General features: G+C 29.0%; 1 protein-coding gene across 1 annotated transcript; it reads right to left on the bottom strand.

Annotated features, from left to right (window-relative positions):
* Positions 1-9,463: 9,463 nt before the first annotated feature.
* On the bottom strand, positions 9,464-10,853 carry LOC101509520 (uncharacterized). The gene is made up of 2 exons (XM_004498759.4): positions 10,166-10,853; positions 9,464-9,818 (listed from the first exon to the last, which is right to left on the bottom strand). The coding sequence occupies exons 1-2, from the start codon at positions 10,304-10,306 to the stop codon at positions 9,504-9,506; spliced, it is 456 nt and encodes a 151-aa protein (XP_004498816.1). The 5' UTR covers positions 10,307-10,853; the 3' UTR covers positions 9,464-9,503.
* Between the last annotated feature and the right edge of the window lie 4,327 nt (positions 10,854-15,180).

Raw genomic sequence — 15,180 nt, 5'->3', positions numbered from 1 at the left:
GTTTTGTAATTCATTGACAAGAAGAAAAGGTCTGTAAGTTAGATAAATCTATGTATGGTCTTAAACAAGCTCATATGCAATGACATGAAAAATTTGATAACTTGATTATATTGAATGAGTTTAAAGTGATTGAAAGTGACTAATATATTTATTACAAATCTGAGAATGATATTTGCACTATCATATATCTCTATGTAAACGACCTACTCATATTTTGATTCAAACATCCATGCTGTAAAAATTGTGAAATCATTCATGTGTAACAACTTTGATATGAAAGACCTCGGAGAAGCGAGTGTAATCTTTGGAATCAAGATTACTAGGTCAGAAAATGAAAATTATTTAAATCATCATCTCTATGTTGAAAAGATCATAAACAAATATAAATACTTTGATTGTAAACCTTCTTGCACACCATATGATCCAATTGTGAAACTTTTCAAGAACATTGGTGAAGGTGTTAAACAAACTGAATATGTCAGCATCATTGGCAGCCTCAGGTATATCACTGATTGTACTAGACCCGACATTGTCTACGTCATGGGATTGTTGTGTAGGTTTACAAGTAGATCTAGTATAAAGCATTGACACGCTAATGAAAGAGTTATGAGATACCTAAAAAGGACCATGAGTCGATGATTACATTATCAATGATTTTCTATCGTCCTTAAACAATACAATGATGTTGATTGGAACATTTTATCAAATGACTCCAAAGCAACCGGTGGCTATATTTTTGTATAGCTAGTGGTGTTGTACCTTGGAAATCGAAGAACAGACGATATTGGCTCAGTCCACTATGAAGTCTGAAATGATAGCACTAGCTACTACAAGTGAAGAAATGAGTTGGTTGAGATGTTTGCTAGTTGAGATCCCTTTATGGGTAAAACTTATGACAAATGTGTTGATCCACTGCGATAGTACCGCAACTATTACGAATATTGAGAATCATTATTACAACGGTAAAAGACGACAAAGTCGTCGTAAGCATAACGTTGTTAGATTTTAGTGGATCATGTACACACTAATGCAAATTTAGCATATCATTTGACGAAATGATAAGCTAAAGAAATAGTATTAAATACATCCAAAAGAATGAGACTATTGTCTATAGATCAATGAGTCACTTATGATGGTAACTCGATCTAAAAGACTGGAGATCTCAAGAATTATGTTCAATTGGTAATAACAAATCATAGTGATATGAGATGAACATGCTATTATAAGTTAGAAAAGCATGATTCCTGAAGTGATGAAAGAATGAGATAACAGAAACTCTTAATGAGATCTATACTCTATATGGAGGAAATACCTAGCTACAGGAGTACTCTTGATAGACTCAGCTATGTGAATGTGGAAGTGGGGTTGCTTCTTATGGAATTTTGAGGCAGAATTCCTAGAACATTCACTATACTAGGATACACGTACAGGGCCAATAATGCACGGACTATTGAGAATACACTTAATGAAAAGATTGTGTGTGGGTTTGATGTCAGAGATAGAGTTCAAGACTATGAGTCACTCTTGTTGAATCTGAATCTTACTTACTATGCAAAAGTTCAAGCCAAGAGACACCTTTGTTTATGCACATTCTTATAGAAGCGTTTGACGCTATTTCAGAAACATTTTTTTAAAATTCAAGTGGGGGATTGTTGGAACAAAGAATATGTTATTGTGTGAATTTAAAAATTTGTTGAAGTCTCATATTGAAATTTTTTTCATTTATTGAGTAGTTTTCAACTCTATAAATACTAAAGTCTGAATTGGATAGAAAACATATAGGAGTTTACTTCCCAACTTGGATGCATCACTATATAACGAGTTTCAGACTCTCGTGAAAAGTATATCAAACTTGGATGCATTTCCCAACTTTATCTTTTCTTTCTTTTCTATTTTGCTCGACTGACTTCCGAGCCACTTCTCCCTTTTCTTTTTGTCCCTTCGATATTGATGAGTGGTTTTGTACCGTTGTCCCTTTGATTTTTTGCGGTTGTATGCCATAGTACCTTCGTTTTTTAGAGCGGTTGTTATGTCATAATCCATTCGATTTTTAGAGCGGTTTTGTACCGTAGTCCTATCGATTTCTAGAGCGGTTGTTGTGCCGTAGTTCCGTCGATTTTTTGAGCGGTCCTAATACCAATATCCTTTTAGAGCAGATTTTATGTCGTAGTCTCGATTTTTTAGTGGTCATAATACTATTATGATGAGTTTTTTATGTTGTAGTCCTTTTGATTTATGAGCGGTCATAGTACCATATTGCGAGTGACTTTAATCGTCATATTGAGAGTGATTTTAACCACCATATTGATGGTGTAATTCTAGAACAGATTTCTTCGGTGCAATAGAATTCTAATACAGTGAATCTGAATTGTTTTATCTTGAGGATTTTGTAGTTGATAATCTGTCTTGCACAATTTAGGTAGTATCGTAAAACGTCTTAAAGAGAGCGACATAGTCCACGACTCAAATTTATAATATCTTCAGTTACATAAATTATAATTTTTAAACCGTTTTTTTAAACTAAAAAACAACATTTACCTCCTTCTATTGGCCCATTAATTAATTAGTAATGAAATAGTTTAATTGTTTATTGTTAAAAAAAAGTAAACTACTCTAGCTCCTTATTTTGTTTATGAAACACATCAACCATAAAACTGAATTTCAGAATCTATTCTTTCATGAAACAAATATTGTAACTAATTTGAGATGTGATCGGGACAGAGGTTATTTATTATGAATTACAATACTCTAAGTGATTAATATACTTTTTAATCACTAAATTACAATACTCTAAATGATTAATATTTTGTATTTTAGTAGTTAATGAGATATAGATTAAATAAGTGATTATTAATTTATATTTTAGTGGTTAATAAAATATTTAAATTAATTAATAATATAAACTTATATATGTATCACAAAAAAAAATATATCAATAATAAATTTATAAATTAAAAGAGAAACTTTGATTTTTTATTCATTTAAAAGTTTGAAAAATAATTAATTATAATATAAATACAGTAAACAATATATACTTGTCAAATATATATTCTCAATTTATGTTAAAATAACATTTTTCTTGTTATATCGATAGGAAAATGCTTTGACACCAAATATGTCTCTTTTCTTGAAACGGATCTATTACTTTGGATCCCTTATCTTTAGGCAACTTTAGTAGGCTTAAAGGATAGGGTGCAGTGAAGGGGAAAATGAGAGAGAAACTGAAAGATGAGAGAGACGGAGGGAAAACTCTAAAGTTAAATCTTAAATACCAAACTATCCCATAAACAAGAAATAAAACTATATACTTTATAATTATATGAATCACCTTCCTCATTTGTGAAGTTGGAAATGAATATGGAGTATTTCTTACTGTCTTCAAATAAAATAATTATTAAAAAAATAATTATATTTTAAACTTTTTTATCTGTTTGTTACAATTTTTAAAAAAAATTGAAAAATATGAAATATACTAAAAATTATTTTTTGTAGCTTCTTAAAAATATTTTTAATAATTTTTTTTAAAAGTAATAATTTTTATTACAATAGACAAACACAAAACAATTTCTCTTTTATTTTTATAAATCTCTAAAATATAATTTCTAAATTGTGAAATATAAAATTAACTTTCTTTAATTTATAACAAAAACCCTATAAATCTTACTTTTGCTTATTAACAGATTGACACTTATATGGAATTGGTCCAAAAATGTATTGTTACATACACTGTATAGTACGTCATATATATATATAAACAATTTTATTTTACGTTAAAAATATGTTTAAATATATTTAATTATAAATAATTTACTATCTCTTTAAAAAAAACAAAAATATGAATATTGATGACTACATTTAATATATTACTTATACACCTTTTCAAATTATTCACGTGTTAGTCTTAAGTTTTCAAATTATAAATGTGTGCTTGTGGTTCACACGGATAGAGAAGTGCAAGAATAAATAATGAACAGACAGACCACTATACTTAGACAAGAGACTATTAAATAATGTTATGGGCTTTCAAAGTAATTGTTCTTAGTTAAGGTTGCTCCCCTGGCTCCTTCCCCTATACTTAAGACATTATTTGAATGTTCGTTGTATGATCTTTATTATTTGGTCTTGTGTGCTTAAGGAAGAAATTATAGAGAAAGGGACTTCTTCGATCTTTTGATAATATCAAAATTAATTAATTAATAATTGAATGATATAATTTTTACAACTCGTATTATTGATTTAGTCGATCTTTAACATATTATTGTTGAATACTAATATGGATAACTTAGTAATAAATTAATTCAATTATTGATTAAAATTTTAATAATACCAATATACATTTATCTTTTTATTTATTTATAGTACCATATAAGATATCTTCCAATAAAAGAATCTAGTCAAAAGAGGTGTCTTAAATGAATCTCAATTATTACGTTTCTACTAGATGTGGAAAAGAGGAAGGTGTTTCACATTGATTTTTTTGAATGCCCCGTAACCATTTTGGATTGGAATTAGAGCATTTCCAATGGTGAACTCAACATAGGATTCATTAGATGGGATCCACTGTGCCACATCATCTTGGAGCAACTCATCCCTTTTTACTCAAATGATGAACAACGTGGATTCATTAAATATGACTCATTATCTAGTATAAATTTATTATTATTAATAAATTAATAAAAAAATGTAACTGTTATAATTTTATTATTATTATTATTAAGTTGTGAAAGCATCGTTCCTTTATGAGAGTACCGTGATGACAACGTGTCACAACTCCAATCGTGAATTCATCAAAAACTGAAAGTTACGTAATTATATACTTGCGGACAAACTCATTTGACTACCGTTGGAGATGCTCTTAGATTTTAGCATAATGCCTTGGCAAATTATCATCATTTTGCAGATTTGTTACAATTGGCTGATTGGTGTAATAATTCTATGGATTACATTTGCAACATTAAAATCATTTAATGTGTAATGGATTGAAATATCTCTTGTTTTTCCTTCAATAATATTTCTCTGTTTATAAAAAAAAAATAAAGATGGAGAAAGGGACATTATATTAGATGGAAAAATCTAATAAAGAATAGAGTGATCACTTTTTTTAGTTAAATAAAAGGTGCATAAAACATCAATATAGTCGTCCATTCCAACACAATGATTAAATAAAGGGTGTATAGAACATTAATATAGTCGGCCATAACATCAAAATTTTCAAAATTCTAACATTTGATGATAAATGATGACCTGTGATAGACTGTAGCTCGTGAAAAGATGTATAAAAGAATATCAATGTAAATGTTAAAATATATTATTAAAAAAAAATTAAAACTCTCTTTAATTGAAAGTCATGTATTAATATTTTGGTTGCACGACTTAATTGGTGGACCCGTGTATGTGCCAATTAGTTGTTTTCCGACAATACTTATTATGATTATTTGTACAATAACTAAAATCTATGTAGTTTAGGAAATTAGAATTACGATACATGCACAATTCGTACATACAACTGATGAAAAATTGTCGTAAACTCTATACTACAATCAAATAAAGTATGAAGTAATTAATAGACATTGGTAAAAATAAATGATCCGTGAAAACTTTGGGCAAGTTTGATTTAGTTTTAAAAAACAGTTTTCTCTATTTAAAAATTATAAAACCTGAAAGCTTGTTTGATTATAATGTTATGCAATATTATTTTTTTAAACTGTTTTCAATTTTGTTGTTTTTAAAAGCAACAAATCAAAATTGTTGAACCATGTTTTGCATTTCAGTTTTGCTTTTTCTATTAAAAAATTTTGAAACTGAAAACATAAGTAAAACTGCAAGTTTTCATTAATAGCATTAAAGTAAAATTTTCTTTCCAAAACAACACACTAGTAGAAAATTGATTAACAAAGACAGTAAAAATAAAAATAAAAACATCTTTCTATATGTTTAAGTTGATTATTTGGTAAATCATTTAATATAATAAAACAGTAATAATTTTATAAATATTTAAAAGTTGAAGTTATATTAATAACCGATTTAAAAGAGACTTAATAAAAAATTTAATACACTCAACTTTTTATCTTCCCCTACACCGTAAAGTGTTTCTTCATAGAAGTTAAAAAGTGGCACGATTGTTTTCTCTTGCACTTTGTAGTGTAACTTTTTTCTCGATTGACAAACGTTCGTTTCTTTTCTTATTTTACAAGGCATTGTAAAAAACCAAAGGATCCATTGCATAACATAATACTCGTAAGAAAATATTAGGAGATAATTCACAATATTTTTTGGGTGTTAAAATTAAAGGTTAATGTTCATAAATACTTCTACAACGTTATCCAATGTAAAGGTTCCATAAATTCATTTTATAACTGCAACTTAAAAATAACTATACAAATAACTATACAATACTATACTCTGATTAAACGTAAATATAAATAAATTACATTAGATTATGTATATCTTATTTTCTCTTATAAGTAAGTGATAACAACTATAAGACATAAAATATAAACAAGTTTATTTTTAAGATTAAAGAAGAGATTCAAATTGCGGACCATCACGTGATCCGGCTGCAATATTGTAATTGAAAGGTTGATCTATTAGGTAATCCTCAGATCTATGCTTATTTTTAACTCTCTATAGCATTTTGTTACTTACTACGCCCTTTTGTCGTCTATGGGTTGTGGCAGAGACCACAAATGCATCAAGTATGGACAAGATTGACCCGAAGGTAAGGTCACTCAAACAACCGTTTTAGCCCTCCATGAAAAATAAATTTTTATTTTATCAAAAGGTCTCCAAAAAAATTACTAAATAAAAATGTCTAAGATTTAATATTTTTAAAATTAAAATATATAAATCTTTTTAAAATTTAATATTATCTCAACAAAATCAAATCAATTAAAAAAGAAATATTATATGACATCAATTATATTAATTTAGTGATGTCATGTTAAAATTTAAAAAATATATTTTATACCTCGTTAAAATTTGTTTTAGGCCTCTAAATATTTTGAATCGTTCCTTATTGTGGAGAGACAAATTACATCGCAACACAATAGGCGCAATAGTTGCATTATCCTAGAACGAACTATGTAGAATCAAAAAAATTATTTTTCTATCTTACTTTATCTTTGTATCATAGATTTAAAGTGCATTTTAAAATATTAATTATATATTTAAGTGATAGAGAATTGATAATAAGATATTTATGGGATAAATTGGAAATATATGAGTTATAAAATTAGTGATAAATTATAACCTTTATTCTAATAAATGTTGGAGAAAAAAAACCAGAGGTAGTTATCTCAAGTGAAATATTTTTCCCCAATCTATACAAATAAATGGTCAAATAAAAAAATATAATTCCATAAAACGAAAATAATTGACAGAAAATTAAATATGATACGAACACAATTTTTAATATGGAAAACTTTCTTTAAATTGAGAGAATAAAAATCATGGGATCTAGTCCAGTAAAAACTTTCACTATAATAATTAATGAGTACATCAGAGTCTTTCTAATAAGAACAAGAAACATTAATCAACAATAACAACAACCTAACAACCTCCCACTAAAATGGGTATTCCAAAGTATCTCTTAGAGAAGATAAAAATACTCAAATTATATATTAAAATAACAAACTCAGTGGTAGAAATAACCTATAAAAATTTTAGATCAAACAAAGCAAGTTTGCTACACACCTATTACCACCACCGGAACCAATCCTTTTTCTTTTCTCTAGCTCTCGTCGCCTGCCTTTTTTTTCATTTTGCGGTATTGTTTGGTTTTTATTCTTAGGAATTTCTACATCCCTTTTATTGTTTCTTTACATGGGTCAAGCCTAATAAATGTTTCTTTTTTTTCTCTTTTTTTTCAATAATAATAATAATAACAATACTAACAATAATAGTTATAATACTAATAAAATTGATGGGTTCCACTTGGGGAGTGAGCCCACCCAACAAATATATCTCTCACGACTCAAGTGGGAAGGTACTACTCATCTATGTCGGCCTTCTCTCTACTCATCTATCTTTGACACAGGCAAGACCTTCGTCATCATATCTGAATCATTCTCATCATATGGATCTTCTCAATTAAAATTGACTTCATTTTTAGTGCATCTCGTATCCAATGATACCACATTTCAATATGCTTCGACTTTGCATGAAAAGTTAGATTCTTATTGAGAAGAATTGCACTCTGGTTGTCATAGAATAACACAAACTTGTCTTGCTTAAAGTCTAGCTCATGTAAGAATTTCTTCATCCACAAGAGTTCTTTGGAAGCTTCAGTTACTGCAATGTACTCAGTGGATAAAGCAACACACTTTTGTAGTCTTGATTGCCAAGACATAACTCCCTCTACTAACGTCGTCATATAATCATAAGTAGATTTTCTAGAATCAAGATTACCTGCCATATCTGCATCTATGTAGCCATCCAACATTAGGTTAACCACTTCCATAACATAAACACACTTTGGAAGTGCCTCTAAGATATCTGAGAATCTACATCACTGTTTGTCAATGATCTTTACCAGGATTAGAGAGAAAATGGCTAACAACTCCAATTGCATGAGCAATATCTGGCCTTGTGCATACCATAACATACATGGTGAACATATCTAACAGTTTCTCCATGTAATTGTGTTGAGACAACCATAATTTTCTTTGTAGGACCCAAGTATTTCACTGCAAAAGACTTGTTCAAATCTTACTTTAGAGATTGGATCTTCTTAGCGTCATGACTAACAATCAACATGTCATCCACATATAACAAGAGAATAATATAATCACCATTAGAGTATTTCTTGACAAACACACAATGGTCAGAAGTAGTTTTACTATACTCATGTTTCTCCATGAAAGAATCAAATTTCTTGTACCATTGTTGAAGTGCTTACTTGACACTACTAGAAATCTGCGTTTTTCCTGCGGATTTAAGCAAATATTCCGCAAGAAAGCATGTTACCTGCGGATTTTCTGGCGGAACGTTATCCCCACGTAAAAGCTTCGTGGATAATTGTTACCTGAGGATTTTAGTATCTGCAGGAAAATTAAATAAAATCCACAACAACGTTTAAGAAAACTTTAGACATTTTCTTACGACTTTTCATGCAGAAATATTTGCAGCACAGTTCCTACAAATATATTTCGTATGAAAATATGCAGGTATATCCATACGAAATTTTGCACCAACAATATGTTTCACATTAAAATCCGCAGGTAATTTCGTATAAAAATAATTTTCAAAAAAGAATCTGCATGCTTAAATTTCCATATTAAATGAACTTGTCTGATTTTTTATTTATATAAAAAATTTAACTAAAAATATATGAAAATATTATTATAAATACATTTTTAAAATATTTAATATTAATCTTCAATTGAAATACTATTGCAATAATCCAAAACAAAATTTATATCATGTTTACAAATCAAACATGATATAATGTCTATATACAATGTCTTTTCAATTGCCAAACTTCCTGAATATGAACTTCTTTTGGCTCATTGGTTTGGAACCCCTTGTACTTTACCAAGTCCAGTGCTGTAGAATTTCAAATTGCCTGATGTATTGATTTCAGTTTCTTTAGCATCACCGAGCAACTTCACGCCCTGAAATGGAGATTGTGGTTTACTTCTGCAGGGAGATATGCCTGCAGCAGCAGCTCGTGAACGCCGGAAGGGAGAGAGTCTACCTGGAAGCAACTCGCCCGAAAAACCAAACCTGTTTGATTCAATGCTCCATTTCTTCTTTCCTTCTTGCATCTCAGGTGGTGCAACTACATTGCTTGACTTGTTCTTGTGAATTGCTTCCCAAGCCTGCATCAAAGATTTATATGGCTGTGAGTAAATATGCTGAAAACATGTATTAGATAATAACTGATGATAGTTCACTAACTAGTACATGATCTAACTAGCTAGTATAACTAACTTTTTACATCTAATAGATCCTCTAGTTAGTTTGTTATTTTCTTTATTCGCTAGTTCACAATTATCCTATAAATACTAATGTATCATCATCATTCCTTTTTAATATTCCTATCATTTGATCAATGAAATCACTGAGGTTATTCAGAATAATTCATAACTGTCATACCAGTAATAACATGTTCATTGATAAAGATGCTTATTAACAAAAAAAAGATTGAATGGTGCATTGTTTTTACCTTCTTTACTGCTGGAACTGGACTAAAAAATCTAATATGAGAGCTTTTGTTAGTTTTTCCAACCTCAGCCACATGATTTAACAAGGACAATGAGTTCCTAATATGTAAATTAGGTAACAAACCACATCCTTTACTCAACATACTCGCAGAATTGTCATTGTCATAAACATCACCTTCATCTTCACTTTCATTGTCTTGAACTTGACCAGTATATGGTATAATATCAGTGGTGTGTTTATTAACCAGGGGCTTCTTTGCATTCTGAACCAATTCTTCACTATAGATTGCTTTTTTGAAGAATATTGAGAAGGTTGTATTGTCATAGCCTTTGCAGCCGGCAAAAACCGATTCATCATGAATTCTCTTGTTTGTTGATCTGTAGAAAATGTTCCAAACTTCTTCGCATCAAAATTATCTAATCCACTAACACCACTCACACTGCAATTCATAGAGAATGATTCTGTATGTGACATTGGTAAATCACATTGTATATAAAAGGTGCACCATGGAATCAATCACATTGCTTTTTAACTTTTATTGGGCCAACCTTAGCAAAAAAAAAAAATCTGAAACCAAATACATCCTTAAGCAGTATATGCATCTCAAGACCTACCCTAACATTGGTAAATCTCAAAACCTAACTCAACAGAAAACGAAACACTTTTTTTGGCAAGAAAACATTTTTTTTCAAACTTGCAGTTTTTTTAAACTCATGAACTTCTACTATACACATGAACCCAATAAAAACAACTACTACAATGTACCAACCAGAAAGAAAAAGATATTATTTTACATATTTCCTTAATCACCTTTCAAGTATCACTGCAGAAGACAAAACAACTCTAAAGAACAAGATGTTGCAAAGAACATATTTTAATCATCTCTTAACCTATATACGTCAATAGAATTCTAAATTTTTATTAGAGAAAAACATTCACGTGACACTTAACAAAATTATAGCTCCTCAAATCTGCAACATTGAAGACTTTACACCATATACAAGAAATCAATCGCCCCAGTAATTTTATTAGCAGCTTGCTTTAATCTAGAATAGCAAGTAACAAATCAATCAAAAAAAATTACGACACATCTGATATTCTCCAATCCAATAAACATCATTCATCCTTTAGACATTATGAATGATCTCTCATTTTTCCTCGTAAATAATCCCAAACAATCTCACATCTCACAGCAGCCTATAAAGCAATTGCACAAACATAGGCTTTTATCTATACCTGCAACAGATAGACGTCAAAAAAATCTTAGTCTTATAACAAGTTTGTAACAATATGAACTCATTTTATAACAATATGAACTCATTTTCATTCTGTTTTTTGCTTTTATACTATAGTTTCTAGATTTGAAAATGAAAATAGAAGAAAGAAAGACATGAATTTCAATCAATAAAACTTCAAATAAATTTTAAAATGATATCTAATTAAGTTTTGAATAATAGAGAGAAATCCAAATACACCTACAACAAAAACTAACTACCAAGACTAACAACCTTTAAGTTGGTGACTATGACCAGCAGTATCAAATGTAGTATGTGAGATCAAGTTAGAAACATCATTTCTAAAACATACACAATAACAAATTGGACACTCAAAACCCTAAGCGAAGTTAAAATTAGCTTCAACCCAAATCTCTGACTCTAAACAAACACAAAATTAAATGAACCAGAAAAACAAATTGAAATGTACCACGATTAATGTCACAAACTAATGAGAAAGTAACATTAGTGATAAAATAAAATACCTCTATAAATTGAAACTGAAATAGGCTTAAAAAGCTGAGAAAGATTTGAGGAATGAGAAGCACAAATCAATGTAAATGAGAAGCAAGAGTGAAGAATCTGTGGGAGAGAAAATGAAAATATGATAAGCCAATCCACAATTTTGAAGAATAACATAAAATCCCTAATTTTGAACATATAAATCAATCGAATAATAATCCCCAATTCAGAACACAAATATATTACTGATAATCTCAATCGAATAATGAATCAACCAAATCACTAAACCCTAAAACAATGTAATTTTGCGATACCATACCTTGTTGAGTTGATGATTGTTAACTGTAGGCGGTAATACCTGCGTATCGCTCGAGTTCCTCTAAGGATTTGGCTTTAAGCAAAATTGCCTCAAGAAGCAAGCTTACGGAGGAGAGCGGTGGAGGCCTTGGTGGTGGGTATTTGGGATGAAATGAGGAAGAGAAAGGAGAAGAAGAGAGCTCACGGTGAGAGTGAACGTGGAGCCAAAATGGTACTGCCTTTTTTCTCCTTTGAGTACTGACTATTATTTTACAATGGTCAAAGATAAAATAAGTCCATAGCTAAATTTTACAATGGTCAAAGATAAAATAAGTCCATAGCTTAATTTTACAATGGTGACTATATGAGTATTGACTATAATTTCAACATCTAAGAGTATTTTTCCTTTTGTGGTTCACACATTATTTAGGTGATTTTCATTGTTAAAATAATAATTTCAATATTGACATTAATTTGAATTTTAATATTAATAATAAGAGATATATTTAGATAATAACAATAAATATACCTAGAAAATTAAAAATAATTTCTATTTAAAGACAAAATTATTTTTTAAATAGTACTTATAATTAAAAACAAAAATAATATATAAACAATAACTAAGACTACATTAAATATGTCATTAAGTACTACACTAGAGCCATAATTACTCAAGATGCAACTTAACATGCTATTCTTTTACAAGAACTTTAACATGTTTATTTAAACATAAACCAATACTTCTTTCGATTTTAAAAATACAAATATAAGTTAAAATCATATGGTAAATTTTAAAAAGAATATCTATTAAATTTTAAAAAGAAAAAATTCTAAGTTGTTTTACAACAATAGTGATAGATTATTCACAATCAACTCTAATTGATCAGATTAATAAAAAAAATAATAGAATTAGACAAGTATATTTCATTAATTTTTGTTTAGAATTTTAAATTTTACATCACTTAAGTGTTCTTAATTAGTCGTATTCACTTATCCATAATTTTCCAATAATTTAACCTCACCTAAAATAACTTTTACACAAAAAAAAAATTAATTGAAAAAAAAAACTCATTATTCCTAAAAAATATGATGTTGCATCAACCATTTTTTGAAAAGTAAAAGCCTATGATCATAGAAGTTTAATAACCTTCAAGAAAAAAAAAACTATTTTATTGGTATGACAATTCGCAAGAAAATCCGCAGGAAATTACCTGCGGAATTCGCTGTGAATATTTACAGCGGGGAACATTCCGCAGATAAATCATCAGGAAAATTGTGAAGTTTGCTGCGGATATATAGTCACATGTAAATCCGCAGCAAACGAAAACATTACCTGCCGTTCTACCTGTGGAATCTGGCACCACAGAAATTTTCCTAAAATAATTGTGAGACGTAGGAAAATCCTTGGGTATTTATTACCTGCGGATATTTATCCGCAGGAAATGCCGCAGGTAAAATGCTAATTTCTAGTAGTGAGATACAAAATTATGAATGCAAATATCTATACATATTAAAATGTTAAATTTATAAGATTTTTGTGGTAGATAAATTCATTATAAAATTATAACCCTTATAAGCTATTTACAATTTTCTAAATAAATTACAAGATGGAATCTTAAAATAAACATTTTTTTTTAATTAATTTTGAATAATAATCATTAAAACCATACCTACTTACATATCTATATATTATCTTTCAAAAAGAATATACCCATATATTAATAGTGCAAAAAAGTAAATAGCACAGGACTGCAGATTAGAATCTGAAATCAAACATAAAAATAGATAAAGTAAAAATTTGGCATGCATGGGATTGGAAAATTAGGAGTCTTGGATTTATTTTGTCAAAAAATAAAGAAAGTAAAATTTTGAATTCAACAATAATTAATGTTTTAATTCTTAAATACAAAGGATCGACAATATTGACACATAGTTTTTCTTAGACAAATATTAGTATTAAGAGTTAATATATATAGTAGAGTCAAAGCGAAATGTTAGTAGCAACAATAAAAACAGAATGGGTGAAAAAAACTATGGAAAACAATATTACAAAGACCTTCTATATGATCACAATACTTATTATTATATGGTCCAATTGCAAAACTAGTGGAATATATTGGTAGTGTGTATAATTTGCAGGGCTGTAGAGATGGCAACTAATGTCTAACAATTTTAAAAATAAGGGATTATATTTACAAAATGAGACCATAGATCACTAAATTGTACACATATTTTAGTTTCTTTCTTAATTTGAATGCTAATTCGATGATGTGGAAAAATATGGTGACGAGGAATTGTATTTAATTTGTAATTAAATAAAATTATTTGAAATTTTTTCGCATGTGGTGAATATGTCCTCTATCTGAGTTGTGCTTAGGTTAGGAGCTAGCTTGTGTGTTTCGAAGTCAAAAGTAAAAAGCACCTTATGTGTAAATTGAAGAAAAGTTTGTATGGACTCACTACTAGAAATTAGCATTTTACCTGCGGCATTTCCTGCGGATAAATATCCGCAGGTAATACCCTAGGATTCAACGGCAGGTAATGTTTTCGTTTGCTGCGGATTTACATATGACTATATATCCGCAGCAAACTTCACAATTTTCCTGAAGATTTATCTGCGGAATGTTCCCCGCTGTAAATAGTCATAGCGAATTCCGCAGGTAATTTCCTGCGGATTTTCTTGCGAATTTTCAAACCAATAAAATAATTTTTTTTTTTCTTGAAGGTTATTAAACTTCTATGATCATAGGCTTTTACTTTTCAAAAAATGGTTGATGCAACATCATATTTTTTAGGAATAATGAGTTTTTTTTTTCAATTAATTTTTTTTTTTTTTTGTGTAAAAGTTATTTTAGGTGAGGTTAAATTATTGGAAAATTATGGATAAGTGAATACGACTAATTAAGAACACTTAAGTGATGTAAAATTTAAAATTCTAAACAAAAATTAATGAAATATACTTGTCTAATTCTATTTTTTTTTT

This window comes from Cicer arietinum, chromosome 4, assembly GCF_000331145.2.
Source record: "Cicer arietinum cultivar CDC Frontier isolate Library 1 chromosome 4, Cicar.CDCFrontier_v2.0, whole genome shotgun sequence".
In the NCBI taxonomy this organism is placed as follows: Eukaryota; Viridiplantae; Streptophyta; class Magnoliopsida; order Fabales; family Fabaceae; genus Cicer; species Cicer arietinum.
This window is presented reverse-complemented; position numbering and strand designations above follow the sequence as displayed.

Bases quoted from the DNA above. Each gene is read 5' to 3' on its own strand.
- LOC101509520 (XM_004498759.4), bottom strand. From the start codon at position 10,306: ATGTTGAGTAAAGGATGTGGTTTGTTACCTAATTTACATATTAGGAAC. The intron at 9,819-10,165 runs GTAAAAACAATG...TCTTTGATGCAG, and splicing joins CAGTTCCAGCAGTAAAGAAG to GCTTGGGAAGCAATTCACAA.